At 37.9% G+C, this 16,555-nt stretch overlaps 2 protein-coding genes across 6 annotated transcripts; both read right to left on the bottom strand.

Annotated features, from left to right (window-relative positions):
- Nucleotides 1–1,079: 1,079 nt before the first annotated feature.
- On the bottom strand, nt 1,080–9,418 carry LOC122833683. 5 transcript variants are annotated; one of them, XR_006371023.1, is made up of 5 exons: nt 9,193–9,409; nt 5,467–5,526; nt 2,393–2,847; nt 2,139–2,300; nt 1,080–1,868 (listed from the first exon to the last, which is right to left on the bottom strand). XR_006371023.1 is itself a non-coding variant. In XM_044121468.1 (2 exons), exons 1-2 carry the CDS (start codon nt 9,236–9,238, stop codon nt 4,142–4,144), a joined length of 1,431 nt encoding a protein of 476 aa, XP_043977403.1. In that variant the 5' UTR covers nt 9,239–9,418; the 3' UTR covers nt 2,644–4,141. The 5 variants fall into 5 exon arrangements, 2 of the variants coding, with proteins under 2 accessions (XP_043977403.1, XP_043977404.1); XR_006371022.1 differs by having other exon boundaries at nt 2,393–2,721; nt 9,193–9,403; XR_006371024.1 differs by having other exon boundaries at nt 2,393–2,721; nt 9,205–9,403.
- Nucleotides 9,419–14,489: 5,071 nt separating this feature from the next.
- g0s2 (G0/G1 switch 2) lies at nt 14,490–15,820 on the bottom strand. Its single transcript, XM_044121478.1, has 2 exons — nt 15,677–15,820; nt 14,490–15,288 (listed from the first exon to the last, which is right to left on the bottom strand). Exon 2 carries the CDS (start codon nt 15,273–15,275, stop codon nt 14,913–14,915), a length of 363 nt encoding a protein of 120 aa, XP_043977413.1. The 5' UTR covers nt 15,276–15,288; nt 15,677–15,820; the 3' UTR covers nt 14,490–14,912.
- Nucleotides 15,821–16,555: the final 735 nt, after the last annotated feature.

Below are 16,555 nucleotides of genomic sequence, written 5' to 3'. Positions count from 1 at the left end.
GTTATAAATATCTAGTTTCAACTGTGCCTCTATTTTATTTTTATTATTATTATTATTTTTTAATTTTTAGGTGGCCATGTTTCATGTTTTACGACTTCTGTGGTCAAAATCTGGGGACAGTTCAAGTGTTCTGCTTTTCATGTGGGAAAACTTCAGTTCTTGGCACAAAGTGAAGACATCAGTAAATAGTCTTGAAGTTCTCTTGGTTCAACAAGCCATAGATGGAAATACCGGCTAATTATCAGTAAATATGCTGTTCCAATTCTGATTCTGATTTTTGAATATTTTTCTATTAACATACTTTACTGTACATTACTTTTCAGTACACTATTTATATGCTACTTTTAATAACTCCACAGTACTTGCGTTGAATTTTTGCCTTTACTGCATTTTACTCTGTTTTTACATATTTTATCTTCTATCTTTATGTGAACCGAACTGCTTTAATTGTGTCACATTGTTAGTTTAACAGCTGAATTTCTCCATTGTTGGACAGTAAAATAATTTCTATTCTGCTCTATTTTGTTTTACAGGGTCGGTGCTGGACTCGCTCTCAGAAGAGGATCTGATTAAGACGTACTTTCATGACGGCTGCAGTCCTGCAGAAGTTTTGGATTTCTTGTCAACAGTTCACAATGTTCAAATGAGCCGTTGCTCTTTAAAGAGCAAATTTAAAAGGTTATCAATGTTATGGAAACCAATGACGTCATTCTAGACTGTTTGTGTCTTTTCTGCTGAAATTTTTCTTCATTTGTTCTAATTTTGGTTTGTTGTTAGTCCCAGTTCTGGATGATCTGATGAATGATCTGAAGGAGAGACACGTCTAGTGCGGTTTGTGTTCATGGGTTTGCTGCAATGTGACATTGATGAAAGCAAGGAAAGATGGACTACAAATACCATCAGACCTGCTAAACAGTCTCACTGTTCATCTGGTAAACCAGATGTCATGAACCACCTACCTAACAAGATTTTTGTTGTTTTTCTCATTTGTTTAATTAATATCTGGTTCATTTGTTGCCTGTTTGGCAGCTTTGAAAAATAATTTGTCAAAAAAAAACCCAATAAAAATCAGCCATGTGTTAATAGTTTGTCACTTTTTATTATAACAGTTTCTGATTACATAAAAATATTCATTTCTAATATTTATATATAAATACAATTAAGCATTACAACAGTTTTCAACAATAGTCATAGCAGTTGGTAGTGACAGTTGAACGTAGAAATATAAATATAGAACTAAACTATGTGTCCTGTGCATATTTTACTCCTGGGTTTGGCAGAACAGACTGTGGGTTCTCAGACTCCCAGGAGGAATTGGGACAGTTTATGACCGAGTCAAACAGCAGTCAATGTGGCCATGACCGTCTGTAGGGACAGTTTGAGGGCCTCCAGAGACAGTGGCCCCATGCATCCACTGACTTGGGAATCCTATGTGGAAAACTACATAAGACTGGAAAACATGGTGGACTTGGAAATAAATGAGTCTAAAATTTAAAGGTGTGTCAAACAACCCCAACGCAGCAGAGTCAGAACTTTGACAGAGCAGCTTTCACAAGTTAACATCCACATTTGTGTTTTGTGATTCTTTATTTGAAGTCAATAAAGTCCAGAAAGTTTTGTATCCCAAAGTCCATGTCTTTTTAGAAACTGATGGTTTGTCTTGGGCTTTGGTATTTTGTCAGTGTTTGAACAGGAAAGCGAGGTTTGGTCCGTCTCAAGGAGAATCCTAGCAGTCTGGTTTCTTCTTGTCGTCTGGTGCTGCCCTTTTCACTGAGCTGAACCTCAAAGATTTCCTCTCACATCAACTTTTCCACACTTGAAGCTCCAAAGCAGAAATGAAATCCAGGGTTGAAAGGTCATCCTTGAATCTAGAAAACATTTAGGACAACCATCACTTACTGATGCTAAAAAGAGCGAGTTATCAAATGGATGTTTTACAGTCATACATAAACATTAATATTTCTAATCTTGTTTTTTGTTCAGCACAGGTAATATTACAAATCACTTGAATCAGGGTTTTACTTATTTGTCTGCTGGCTACTGTTGTTTCTTACCCTACATTCACTTGTTTTAACTGCAACAAAATAGTAACTAATTAACATAGTTGGCAACACTTGGTTTGTTATTGAAGGACCTACTTCACATGATCTCTGTCTCTTCATGCTGTCCTGTCCTCAGCTGTCCCCCTGGTCCATCAGGAAACATTTTTTATGGATTTCCAGCAGGATTTTCTGTCTCCTCAGTCCTCTGTGTCTTCTCTCTCCTCATTGGTCAAGAGTTGTTGTCTTTTCTCGCTGATGCTGGAGAATCAACACATAATCAGACACACATTCAGTCTAAATAACAGATGATTGAAGGAGACTTTCTGATCAAGTCATCATCATGTCCTCACCTTTTCCACAATCTCTTCCAACCAGTAGAACAGCAGGTGGAGCAGGTCTTCTGCTTTATTTGTTGGTCAACTCAAGTCATGTGACATGAGTTGACAGAGAAATGAAATAAAGAGAAAAGACAAGAGAGTTAAAGAGGAAAATAATCATGGACAGCAGACAGAACCAGTTTGGAACTTTCAGCTCAACTCTACGCAGCTCCATCTGAAATGTTTAGTTATGTTGAGTAGATAGAAATGTTCTTACTTTTTTCGTCAACTGGGTTCTCTTATCTTCCTCCACCTGACTGACGGTGTTGAAGGTGGAGGATTCCAGGTTCAGAAGATCCAACCTGGGATGATCAGAACATCAGAGATCTGAGACGTCTGGACCTTGGATCAGAGACTAATGTCTGTATTTTTTAATGTCCACATGGAGAACCACGAAAGAATCCAACGATGAACCTGAAAGATTCAAACTGGGAGACTGGATTAATGAAGGACCAGGTGAGAACAATTGACTATATTAGAAGCACCGTGTGGGGAAGCACCGCTATTACACCCTGAAACTTGGCATTTATTCCTGTCTTTTTCTTTTATCCTTAAAGATTTTAATTTGTTCTCTGCGGGATGTTTAAATTCTTCTACATTTTAATTTGTCCACCGTGACATCATATTAGTCCTAAAAGATGAATATTTCTCTCTACTTGAGAAGCGTTGTCTCCATCCTTAGAGAAATGAATTTGTCCAGAAAAGCGTTGTCTCTTCTCAGTCTTAAGAGATTTTAGGTTTGACACCCAGCAGCATTACCTACTTTTAAAACCATTATTATCACCTGAGTTTAAATGTCTTGCTCATTTTAACATGTGGTGTTGAGGGTTTTGGAATCCAGCCACCAAATGATTGATCCGTGGATCAACAGTTCACATCCGGGTCCAAAGGTCCTGCCTATTTCTCTCTTCCTCTTTCATCTTTGAACGTTTGAATTAACTTCCGTTTTTACTGTCGCTGCCGTTGTTATTTCATACTTTAAAACGTTTCATTTCCTGTGGTTTTTATAAAGTCCAGACCAGAATGATTGTAACTTTAAAACCGCTGTTTCAATCCGTTTACACCAGAGCTCAACCGATTATAATGTGTCTCCATTTGTATTTTTTATGTCTTAAAAATTAGAACTGTCATAAATATTGTTTATATTTTAGAGTTTAATTTGCAGCAGTGTTGTCTCAATTGTATTGATTCCAGTGTCCTGAGCCACGTTGCCTTAATAGTTTTGAGGTTTGATTTTTACCCAGCAAGATTGTTTTATTTTAATATTAATCCTGTAGCGTTGTCTTATTCCTTTTAGCGTTTATCTTTTATGCACCATCCATGTCCAACTACTTTTAGTGTTTTTTGTTTCGCAGTATGGTCTTGTTCCTCAGAAATTTAAATTAGCATCCTCCAGCATTTAGTCATACATTCATTAACAGCAAAAATGTCAGCATTGCCTGTTCTACCAGAAACCTTAACATCTAAAATGAAACATCTAGCAGCGGGATAAAGAAAAGCCCCGGTGCAAGACGCTACCTAAGGCATCCTCGGTCCTGCTAGAATCCTTAACATCTAAAATAAAATATCTAGCAGCGGGATAAAGAAAAGCCCTGGTGCAAGACGCTACCTAAGGCATCCTCGGTCCTGCTAGAAAGCCATTGGCTTTAACAAAAACAACATAGACATTCCAGTATCCTAATGGGACTTCTCTGGTAGGTCTTAGTTTTTCAAGATCCCAATCTAATCAGAGTCATCACTTGACAAGTCGTAGTGAGGTCTAAACCACACTTGTCTGGGACTCTCTCTTCCTCTAATTCCATCAGATCCAATTCCAGATGTTGAGGGTATTGGTTCCTCTTCTCTGTCCATTTGAGACTTCATCCAGACACAAAAACAAGGGAATGTCGCACTTGGAATTTTGCAGTATGTTGCTGGGGAAGTACTCACGACAGGGGAAGACACAATGGGATCCTCACAAGCTGTCCTTGGTGGACAACTGAGGACGGGGGATGACAAAATAGGATCTTCACTGATTGGGGGACTGATGGCATAAACAGACACAATGGGACCTTCACATGGTAATCTTGGCGAGGGACTGAAGACAGGGGAGGACAGAATGGGATCCTCACTTGCACTCATAGGTGAAAGACCAAAGGGTGAAAAAAGGTGATCCCCCCACAATGACATGGGGGAGGGACTGCGGTCAGGGGATGACTGAAAAGAATCCTCACACAACACATTTGTGGAGGGACTGAGAAAAGGTTCCTCTTCATGATCGCTGTTCCGGGACCTCTTGGGAGGGATCTCCTCTTCAGCACCACTGTCCCTGGTCCTCTTGGACGGGAGCTCATCTCTAGGTTGATGCTCCCCGGTGCTTTTGGCAGAGGGCTCCTCTTCAGAAACACTGTCCCTTGTCCTCTTGGCTGGGGGCGCCTCTTCATCATCATCACTGTCCCTGGTTCTCTTGGAGGAGAGCTCCTCTTCAGCATCACTGTCCCTAGTCCTCTTGGCAGGGGGCTCCTCCTCAGAGTCACTGTCCATTGTCCTCTTTCCGTTTTTGCCAGTCACCAATGTCCCACGAGTCTCATCCCCTACCAAACCTACCTGATGACGTTTCGAGACACCAAAAGGTCTGGAATCATCTGGACTCAAAATGGGCTCTTCAAGTGAGGTCAAGTGAAAAATGTCCTCTTGAAGCTTCTGAGCCATCTCAAGCTCAGCGTAAGGACGGTCCACCGTAGGACTGCAGCTGGTAGTACTGATACTTCCGTAACTGGTAGTCCAATCACTACCTACCTCATCTTTACTGTAGCTGGTAACAGAGCTACAACTGGAGCTGCTAGCCCAGTCATTTAGACTGGAGCTACCACTGGAGCTGCTAATACAGCTACCACTGAAACTGCTAGCCCAGTCATCTTGACTGGAGCTAACACTGGAGCTGGTACTACAGTCAACAGACTGCGGAGGTGAACTACACCTCGGCACCTCTCCATGATCTCCAGAAACCATGTTGTCTGATATGGTTTCTTGGAAAACATTTGACCCCACCTTACCAATATCCTTACCATCGGCTAGATGTTCCTCCAACGTTGGGGATCCGTCTTCTGGAAGAGCTACACAATGAGCTGTGAAGGAAAACAAGAAAAAACTATAATTTAGCATCAAGACCTTCACAAAAATCCAAAGCAATGTTTAAAGAGAACACTGAAATACCAAAATACACTAACCCAGGTTTGAGAATGTCTAAATATAAATTAAAGAAGTATGTGCTGTGTTGAGAACTTTTTAATAGCTAATAAAATACCTTTAATCTTACACTGTACCATCAGTGTGAATAAAATAAAACACTGTAACAAGTTACTCAGTTTACCCTCCTATAACTCTCACAAATCTTTGATGCTGCTCAACAGATAAGTTTTACCTTAATAGCCAAAACAAGATACATGAGCCATTCATTACTATTAAACTTAAATTACTGCTTACAGAACTTTAAAGCTATAAAAGAATTGAAAAATAATTAATATGTTTCCATTAGAATTTTTAAATTACTAAAATGTTAACTGTAGTTAATTAAAGTCCTCTGAGCTCCACAAATTTTCAGGATCACATCCACAGCTAATCTGACACCCCGTCAGTAAATCCTACAGTATGAATAAATACCCATATCCTCCTACATATAGCCAACAGCAGAAATGTACATCTGTAAAAAATCCAAGTCTAAAGACTGGGGATCTAAATAAACAGGCCGACACAAGTGGCCTTTCCTCCGTTTCCAGTAAAAAGCAGCTCCTGCAAAAATAAAACTGCTTATCTGGTTTAGAAATCCATATACAGTGTTAAAACGGCCATTATATTTTGTCTGGAGATGAAGCCAGACAAAATAATTCAAATAATCTGCATCCTTTATGTGTGTATGATGCCTCAAAGTCTTATTATCACATGTTAATATTACTCCAAATGGCTCAGTTATGGCTGCAGGTAGTGTTATGAAATTCATTACATCAGTCTGAAGATCATGGCTGCACACAACCCAGCAATCCCTTTGGGATTAATAAAGTATTTTTGAATTTGAATTCTGTCAATATTACTCTCTCCATGGAGACAAAGAACATCAACAAAATGGATTCCCTAAAAGTAATTCTCTCAAACTAAAATAATAATTTTTCCAATCACCACACCACTATTAATATTGCTGACTCTTTCTGAAAACGTAATCAGCATGAAAATCTGTTACAGCTCCAAATATGCAAGGGACCAACACAGCATTAAAATAAAAGTGAACAATAATATTTAGTAAAACTATTTAGTAATAATACAGGAGAAATGCAGATCTAAAATATCTAAGTTATATAAACAGAAATATATATCTAAAAACTTTTCTAATCTTCAAGTATTAAGGTTTTATTTCAAGCAACGTATCCAAGGAGACCAAATGGGTTTTTGAGGCATTTTCTGAAACCTGGAACAGGCACTGACTTCTTATTCCAAAGATCTGAATAAAACTAAACAGATCTTCTAAAACCAGAAATAACTTTTTAAACTACATAAGCAGTGTTAAACCCCCACAATCCCACCAATATTTGAACTAACAGATGAATCACAACCGAACTACCTGAAACCGAGATCATTGTTTTTCTAATGAATTTTAACATTCACTGATGACATTCAACTAACTTCTGAAAAATTATACAATGGAACAAAACACTGTTTTCTGGTCCTGAGTAATTACAATAAACAATTTAGTTACTTTGTTAAATCAACAGGCAAACATTGATTGTTCTTTAATGACTTTTTCTAAGAATAAAGTTGTGTGTTGTCATTTAATCAATGTATCCATGGAGACTACATATACCACATTTTCAAAAAGCTGGTTCCAAAACTTCTTTCAAAACAAAACAACTACAGTCAGCATTACTGACATTTTCCAAAATTTCAAATAACTAGCATATAAATCACAATACAAATTCAATGAACTCACAAATATTTTACATCCCAAAAATGCAAATTATACCTTCCTAAGTTTTTGTCTTTCTTAACATTTTATTGAATTCGTTTTATATAATTTCCCAAATGTATCCATGGAAACTAAATATGTTTAGGCATTTTTTTTAAAAATGGACAAAGAACCATCCAGCATGCCAATAATTGAACACCAAAGTCATAAAAGCTCATTTTCACAAAGAAATCATTATTTTGTATTTGAAAATCAGATTTGATTGATGATCACTACGACACAGACACACACGTGCACGCACACACACATACAAAGCTCATTACTGGGGCGACAGTGGTAGGAGTTTGCCCTGCAATGGCCGGCCTCTATCGTTGTGTCCTGGTCAAGACTCTTCTCCCACTTTCCTGTTGGCCAGAAGGGCCAATGGCTTGATATAACAGCTGTGGCTACAATCCATTAGCTTATCATCATCAGTGTGTGAACATGCGCATCAATGGAAGTTACTGATTTTATGGAAAGCCTCTTTGAGTGTCCTAATAAACCTCTACAAGTCAGATGTCAATGCCATGGAAACCAAATATGTTTTGTCAGGGCATTTAAAAAAAAATAAAAGTCAAGAACAAGCTAGTTTTCCCGTTTTGTTTTTTTTTTCTTTTTTCAAACCAGCATAATTTTTCTCAAACACTAGTGCTAACATCCCGGACATCTATCCACAAATTTCAATAAGCTAATACATAAGTCACAAAACCATTTAAATTAACTCACAAATTAGTTTCACCCCACAAATGCAAAAAAGAGCCATTATATATTTCAAAGAAGTCAAGTATTTTTCGAAGCATTGGACTAGAAAGTCATCAAACCTGATACTCTTAGATCAAATAGCACCGTTTGAGCTTTTTCAAATCAATTCACCCATGTTAGCATTCCTGGCTATGCTAAAAAAAACCCCCACAGATCAACATGTCCCTATCTTGAAAAAATAATAAAATTAAACAATTAAATAATAAATTGTCATTGGGAAAATACATTTTCAAAAATGTTTTTTTTTAAATTAATAAATATTTAATGCATTTCATTCAGCGTATCCATGGATACCGAGTGTGTATCACGGCATAAAAAAAAATAATAATAATAAATAAATAACGGTCAAAAACAAGCAAATTTTCCAACAACTGGACAGAAATTTAACCGTTTTTCTTCTTTCTTTTCAACACAGCATTAACAGTTATTCTCAGACACTAGCGTTAATAAAGCATTGGACGCAAATTCATTAAACCTGATACTCTCAGTACATACAGCACCTTTGTTTCAATCAATTTGCAGATTTTAACATATGCTAAAAAAAACAAAAAAAAAAAACAGGTCTACACGTTCCTTTCTTCAAAAAAATGACAAAACTAAACAATTAAATTACAGGCTATCAAAGTGGAAAATACATGTTGTTAAATGTTTTTTTTAAAGTAACATTTTATTTTGTGTATCCATGGAAACTGTTTATCAGAGTATTTTTCAAAAACTAACGGTCACGAACAAGCACATTTTTCAAGAATTTGACATTAATTCAACTAATTTGACTATAATTATGTGAAATACACATGTTTCTTAAATCACTACATTTCCTGGAAATTCAGTCAAGAAAAAAACTCATTTAAGATAGATCTATGCTAGCAAGAATGCTACTTGGTTTTGTTTTTGTTTTTTTTGTTGTTTTTTTTGTACAACAGGCAGTATTTCTTTAAAAAAACGCACACAAACACAAAATAAACTAAACAATTCATTATTATTTTAGTAATAACTTGTTTTTGTTTATTAAAAATAGTAGAATAATGATATTGACCTTCCAGCTGACCTCCCTGCTGGTCCTTCTCCTGGTCAGGATCCATCTTTCTTCGGTTTTCGGCTTCTTCAGCAAGTGCCAACGTCAGCAAGCGCTTCTTGATCAAGTTTTGCAATGTAGACTTCTCCACAGGTTCAAACCTTCCGGGGCGTTATGCTCTTTCAGGCGTCTCCTTCAAAAGTCCCGTAGCAAAGGGAAAGAATTCAGAAGGTCGGCGTCATTTATAGGGTTGCCCGGCCTTAACGTCGTTTCCATGACTTTCATTGACGAAGGCTCAATGACGAATGCACGCGCTAGTGCGCGAGAGAACTTGGACTGCACAAATTACAAATTGCACCAGCTAAATAGTAAAAGATTCATGCAGGGCATCTTGTGTTGTAGTACATAGTTCGGTTACAAATCCCTCTTACAAGGCCAAAACTATATTAATATATATAATTATAACATAATAGTATTTTAATATTAATGTTAAATTGTTATCTTGATATAAGTCGAAACATTCCCACATAGAGAAGCAACAACGTTTGTACGTATCAGAGAATGTTTATATCATTTTATTTATTTAGGGAATATGGGAATAAGAGAAAATCTGCTATTCTTGGAAAACTCTCACCTTCCCTTCCTTATAGAGGAGAGATGAAAAACTTCTGAATGAAATCAGCTGACATTTAAAGCAGATCCTATCTTTCAAATGAACCACCAAACTGAAGGGAGGTTTGACACATTGTTTTATTGTAAGAAGGTAACAGGGCTGGCCTGAGGTAATATGGGGCCTTAGACAGAACCCCCTTCTCCCCGAAACCCTTCCTACTAAGAATCTCAGCATCATTAATGTTATAATATTGATAAGGTGAATCTGTGAGAGGAAAACCAGGTTTATTGGCCGAGTTTAAAATCAATCACTGATTATTGGTTATTTGTGAACAAACCCAACTCAAACACAAAGATTACACCATATTGTAGCCATGGTAACACAACAATCAAACCATCAAGATGATTCTTTAAACTTTTATAATGTAAACTTCCTTATTAAATACTAAATGTACACAAAACAAATCTCAGCTGAATGAATTAAATAAAATTTAATAACATTGTCATTCTCTATAAATGACGGTTACAAGTTTAGATTTATTGTCTGTGGTACAACTAAACTATTTCTAGGGACCCCTGAATGTCATGAGGGCCCCTACCAGTAGCTACTGAGTTTTCTTTGCCTTGATATCTCAGTCTTATAATTCTAAATCTCAGAGGTGTTAACATCAAACTATTATATAGAGTTAACCCCTTTGAGCTTTTTTGATCTATAAATCAGTCTGCAGCCAAGTTGTTGTAGAGATTAAATAAATATTATTAGGGCTTAATTAGTAAATTGGCAGAAAATTATCTTATTTCATAACTTTATAACCAGAGACCTTCTCTCCTCTAGTCTGTTTAACAGCTACAGTCTCAGATCAACTCAGGATTGTCAGCAGCAGAAACAGCAACTCTATACCTGTTGGGGAAAATATAGACTACAGGGGCGTGCTGTGGTGACGCAGGGGGTTAGCACGCCCCACGTTTGGAGGCCTTAGTCCTCGATGTGGACGTTGCAGGTTCGACTCCCGGTCCAGAAGACCCTTGCTGTATGTCTTCCTTGCCCTCCTTCCTGTCTGCCTACTGCCGCAAAAATACCAGCCACTAGCCGCAAAAACTCTTCGGAGAAAAAATAATAATATTTGCTTTGCATTGTCCCCACATAATGGCAATGATATAGCAGAATCCCATTAAATTCTTGATTAACATGGGTTGTTGCTATGCTGTTGTACGGTGTTTTATGATCTTGTTCAATGTGCCCTTTTTTAACTTTGAGCCCCCGCCCCTCCAAAGGGCTCTGCATGGCCCTGAGCCAGACTACAGCACTGCCATGGTCTGCAGGTACCCAGAACAGGCAGGAACAAAAAAAACAGCCTTTTTTTCACCACTCATTCTGCATTCTTCATTGTTTCTGCTCTATCTCAGTGCGCCATGCTTCTGGGCCTGTTACTGATTAAGCTGTGACCCAACAAAGCTTACTGTCAGCCAATCAGAGCAGTGGAGCCAGGACAGTCAATCAGCCCTGGAGTGTACCTGAAGCAAAGACAGACATATTTCTTACTACTCACACTGGGTTTAGACGGGAATTCACGTATGGATTATTTAGGGGGAAATGGCTAAAACAATGTTTTATCAGATATAAATCATACACAGTGAAATCCCATAAACTGCTAAATCCTATATATACACAGTGTTCCAAGTTATTATGCAAATTGTATTTAAGTATCACAAAGATAAAAATTTCTTGTTGTGCTATTAAATTTCTAGATAGTATTGTGTGTCAGAGCTCTTTGATTCACTATAATTCATTTCAGAGCTGGTTGATTAGTTTGTCTGTTGAGCTCAATTAAAGGAAATCTACTTAAGAAGGATGTTCCACATTATTTACCAGGCCACAGGTTTCAAGCAATATGGGAAAGAGAAAGAATCTCTGCTGATGACAATCATCAGATAGTGTAGTGCTGTATGACAAGGTATGAAAACATGAGATATTTAACAAAAACTGAAGCGTTATTGTACTGTGAAGAGATTTGTGGCTGATTCAGAACGAAGATGTGTTTGTACAGATAAAGACATAATGAGGAAGGTTTCTGTTAGACTAATTAATCAGATTAATAGACCAGCTGTTAAGATGTCCTTAAAGCAGCAAACAGTAATTTGAAGCTGCTGGAGCCTCTGGAGCCTCAAGATGGAGGATCCTCCAGAGGTTTGCAGTGTATGAACTACCATTGGGCCCCTAACCAGAGATCACAAGCAGAAACAGTCTCAGTGGGTCCAGCTGTACATGAAGATTAATTTTCAAACAGACTTGTTCACTGATGACCGCTGTGGACTGTGACTGCCTGATGGTCCAGATGGACTCAGTAGTGGATTGGTGGTGGACGGTCACCACATCACAACACGGCTGTGACATCAGCAAGGAGGTGGTGGAGTCATGCTTTGGGCCAAAATCATGTGGAGAGAATCATTGGTCGACCCTTCAGAGTCCATGAAGGTGTGAAAATGACCTCAGCAAATATATGGACTTTCTGACTGGTCACTTTCTTTCATGGTCCAAAAAGAAGAGCTGAACCTTCAGTAACAAAATCATCTTCATCATGACAATGAATGCTGCAAGGAATACCACTGTGTCATTGGCTGCTATGGGCATAAAAGGGAGAAACTTGGTGTGGTCACCATCCACCTCTGACCTCTGACCTCAACCCTATTGAGAACCTTTGGAGTTTCCTCAAGCAGAAGATCTGAGGGTTGGATGCAGTTCATATCAAAACAGCTCTGGGAAGGTTTTCTGATATCCTGCAGAGAAATTCAAGCAGAAACTTTCCACAAACTCACAAGTTTAATGGATCAAGAATTGACCAGGTGATACCAAAGAAGGTTCTATGTTAACATGGAACTCTGTCTGTTAAGATGTTTTTGATTGAAACAGCTTTTGATTTTAGTACATGTGACCACTTAATGCTGCACATTCAAAGAATGACTGTTTGTAGTTCTTTATAATCCATAAAATGTTCAGAAAATCTGCTGTGCATAATAATTTGGAACATTTTGAGTTTTTTATTTTTGAAAAAAATACTGGGGAGCTTAATTCAGTAAAATTAGATTTATACTGTAATAGTTCATGACTTGAGAATTATACTGACCATCATTTGCATTGACCATTTAAGAAAATCTGAGAAAATATCACTTGCATATTAATTTGGAACACAGTGTGAAACGTTCTGGTGTCGGACAGTTTTAATTTAGAGCTTAATTCTTTTAGCTGATTACTATGTTTGTATCTGTAAGTGAAAAAATCTGCCAGTATAAATCGCACCTTTTCATCAATTCCCGAGTTGAGGTAAGTTCCTACATATTGCTAAAAAAAGAAAATGCTAAATTTGCAGTATGTATCTTTTTTTAAAAAGATTTTTTTTTTTTTTTTTTTTTTGAAACTGTCAAATAATTCAATTGAAATTGAAATTGATCTCCTCTGCTTTCTTCTACTGCTAACTAGAATCAACCAGTCAAGGTAATTACTCTGTCCTCCTGCTGGTGACCCCCAAACCTGATCTCAGCAAAATTATTTTTAATGACGTGTCTGGAGTTGTGAAGGTGGATTATTTCCATAGATTCCTTGATCTTTCTGCCACCAAACTTCATTGTTGTTATGGTGATTCGTAGACGAAGGAAAAGCTTCTCTTTCCGTTTAATTTCCCTTTGGGAAGAATAAAGAATAATTTTGAATTTAATTGAATTGAATTTCTGGATTATGGCCCAAATATTGCCTACTGGGACTTTAAGAAGTCACCTGTATGTTCTTCATCAATACAATTGATGAAAAACAGCTGTATTGTTGCTGTACTCTTGCTGTATTGTTGCTGTACTGTTGCTGTACTGTTGCTGTACTCTTGCTGTACTCTTGCTGTACTGTTGCTGTACTCTTGCTGTACTGTTGCTGTATTGTTGCTGTAAAACTGCTATACAGCAACAATACTGCTAGTGATGTTGCAGGTATGGATTCTGTCCAGGTGCTTTGGCTTCCAATTCACAGTCCAAACATGTACATGGGCCATTATTTAGATGTAATAGAACTAAACAAATTGATATTAATTTGCACCAATAGGGAACGGAACATTTTTTTAAAATCTTGACAGATTTCTTGGTTATGTGTGCCTTGTTGCAGTTTAGTTTCTGTGTTTTTAAAGTGTATTCTGTCATTCCATTTTTTAAAAAATGACATTATAGAATAATTTGTGTTGATTTATTTGTATGTAGTTTCTGTTGTCTGAGCCAGGGGAATCACATAGACATTAAATGAAAGCAGCTGATGAACAGAACCCTGAGAAACCCCACAATTCACTCTTGTTCACCCAGAATTATGATTATCAAATCAAGTGATGCCCATCTACTAAAGATCTGAACCAGATTAGCTCAGTCCCAAAATGAGACATTTTTTCAGCACAACACTGAGAAAGATGTAGACGAGAGGCCATTTATTTTGTTTAAGTTTAAGTGACACAGTGTCTCTGAGCTGTCATGTATGTAGCAATATTGGGGATGAAAACAGGACAGTGTTGTTCTACCTCTGAGTAGTTCTCAGACAAGTTGCCAACTTCTCAGATTTGGTACATTTTTAAAGACCTTGACCACATGATTTATGACAACGGACCACTATTCCTGTCTGACTGAGCAGAAACATACAGCAGTGTGTTTGTAAAGACAAACCATGAGCAAATCAGACATGAATAAAATAAACTTTAATAGAAAATAACAAAATGTAGCAATATTTACAGTTAGATAACATCTACAGCAAACTTCTTCCTTCTCCTTTCACAACCAGCTGCCAGTAGGTGGCACTGCAGAGTAAATTCCTCACAGACTCACTAATCACATTGCGGCTTACAGGTACTGTTTAATAATCCCTCTCTCTCTCTCGCTCTCTCTGTCTCTCTCTGTGTTACTTTAGAAACCTCGGCGCGTTGCAGTGCCTGCCTGCATTCTGACAGTCCATCAAAGCCACGGCCATCAGCGTGTAATGGCGGTTCAGACACCATTTCTCTGAAAAAACTTCAGTCTTTTGTGCGAGTTGCACACCAAAAACGGTGTGGCAGCAGCAGCTTTTTCCAATAAATATTTCCAGCCACTTCACTTTGACCGTAGTGGATTTAGGAAGCATGCAGGCGGTTGGCCAAGTTTCGCTGGCTGAGTCTATGGATCTTAGTGTTTGCTTGGCTCTCTGGAACAAGCTCCTCTTCTTCCTCTTCCTCCTCGTTTCCCCCGGCTTTCAGGGTGGGCTGTGCTTGTGCATCAGCTTCAACTTCTCTCTGCTCCGAGGCCAACATGAGCAGCATCTCTGTATCCAGCGGCTCACCTGAGGAGAAGGGGTGGCAGAGAGTCTCGACCAGCCCGATGGCCGTGCCCAGCACCGCCAGCACGGAGCCCAGCAGGTAAACCTTCAGCAGCTTCCGGTTGGCTCTCTGACGGAGAATCTCCTTCGCAAATGGAATCAACTCCTGCATGGTTTCCATTTCCGGCGGCTGCCTGTCAGTGAAGACAGAAATGATGATGCTACGCAGTAAAGACAAATAAAGCCTAAAGGTTCTAAACAGTCAGTGACCCATCGGTTGCTACAAGTAAATGGAAATAAATGTAGATTTTGTATTAAATCATTAAAAGTGGCGACACTTTATTTGACGCTGTCCTAAACTTGACATAACATCTGTCAGGAATATGTAGGAGTCTTCATGAATGTTTACAACTGCTGTCATAAAGTGTCCTTTGGTAAATAATCACACTTTTAATGCAAAATTGAGACTTTCAATCCAACGTTTAGTGCAGAAAGTATTTACCAAATAACACTTCATGAGAACGCTCCTAAATATTCATGAAGAGTCCTTCACGTGCATGGCAAAAAAAAAGATATACTTACTGTAAATGACGTTCTTGTTTTGCCAAGTCACACGTTTATCCTGTTGGTGAGTTCCAGTCTGTGGAAACTTGTGGAAACTTGTGGACTCGGTGTTCGTTTATAACCCAGATGGACTCTCACTCCCCTCCCCTACAGCAGGGCCTGCTGAATATGCATGAGGTCAAACCGGGCTCTCAACCAAAACCTTTGGCCCAGTTGGTAGCAAGCAATGTTCTAATCAACACAACCACCACACTGACAAAAAAAAAAAGAGAATGGAGCTCCATCTTTCAAAAACTGAGTTCATTTGTTACAAGTAAACTAAATAAGTTTGTCAAACATACCTTATTTACGTTTGTTTAACATGACAACTTAGTAAGCTTAAAGTATTTACTTGGATACATTTAATTTGGTTACTTGCAATGAATTAACTCAGTATTTTTCTTCCAAATTGAATCACCTGTTTTCTTTTTTCAGTGCAAATGAAAAATATTAAAGCTTAGAATGAGTGAGTTTGAAACAATTATTTTAAGTAAAACATTGCAGCAAATGCTGTAATCAAAAATATTTCTATACAGCAAGATTTAAACTCAGTATCTCTAATAAAATTCATGTTCAGTTTTTAAAAAATAATTGTGCCCATTTAGTGAAATGAAATTCAGTGCTGAACCAAACTAACATTCATAAACAACTACAGCTTACACAAACTAAAATGCCCCGTGGCACAATGTAGACAGGGCAGAGGATTTTCCAAATGGGATTTTATCAAGTTAAAATGTCTGAGCTAACATGTCAATGCTAACATGTCTAAGCTAACATGTCCGAGTTAACATGCCCAAGCTAACTTGTCCATGCTAATTTGTCCAAGCTAACTTTTCCGAACTAACTTGTCCAAGCTAA

The sequence above is a fragment of the Gambusia affinis genome, linkage group LG07 (assembly GCF_019740435.1).
Source record: "Gambusia affinis linkage group LG07, SWU_Gaff_1.0, whole genome shotgun sequence".
NCBI classification, from domain to species: Eukaryota; Metazoa; Chordata; class Actinopteri; order Cyprinodontiformes; family Poeciliidae; genus Gambusia; species Gambusia affinis.
Note: the sequence above shows the minus strand (reverse complement) of the source record. Positions and strands in the feature narration are given on the sequence as shown.

Excerpts from the sequence above, each read along its gene's own strand:
- LOC122833683 (XM_044121468.1), bottom strand. The coding sequence starts at position 9,238 with ATGGATCCTGACCAGGAGAAGGACCAGCAGGGAGGTCAGCTGGAAG. Across the intron at positions 5,527-9,192 it reads GCAGGGAGGTCAGCTGGAAG|CTCATTGTGTAGCTCTTCCA; the intron begins GTCAATATCATT and ends TTTCCTTCACAG.
- g0s2 (XM_044121478.1), bottom strand. The coding sequence starts at position 15,275 with ATGGAAACCATGCAGGAGTTGATTCCATTTGCGAAGGAGATTCTCCGT.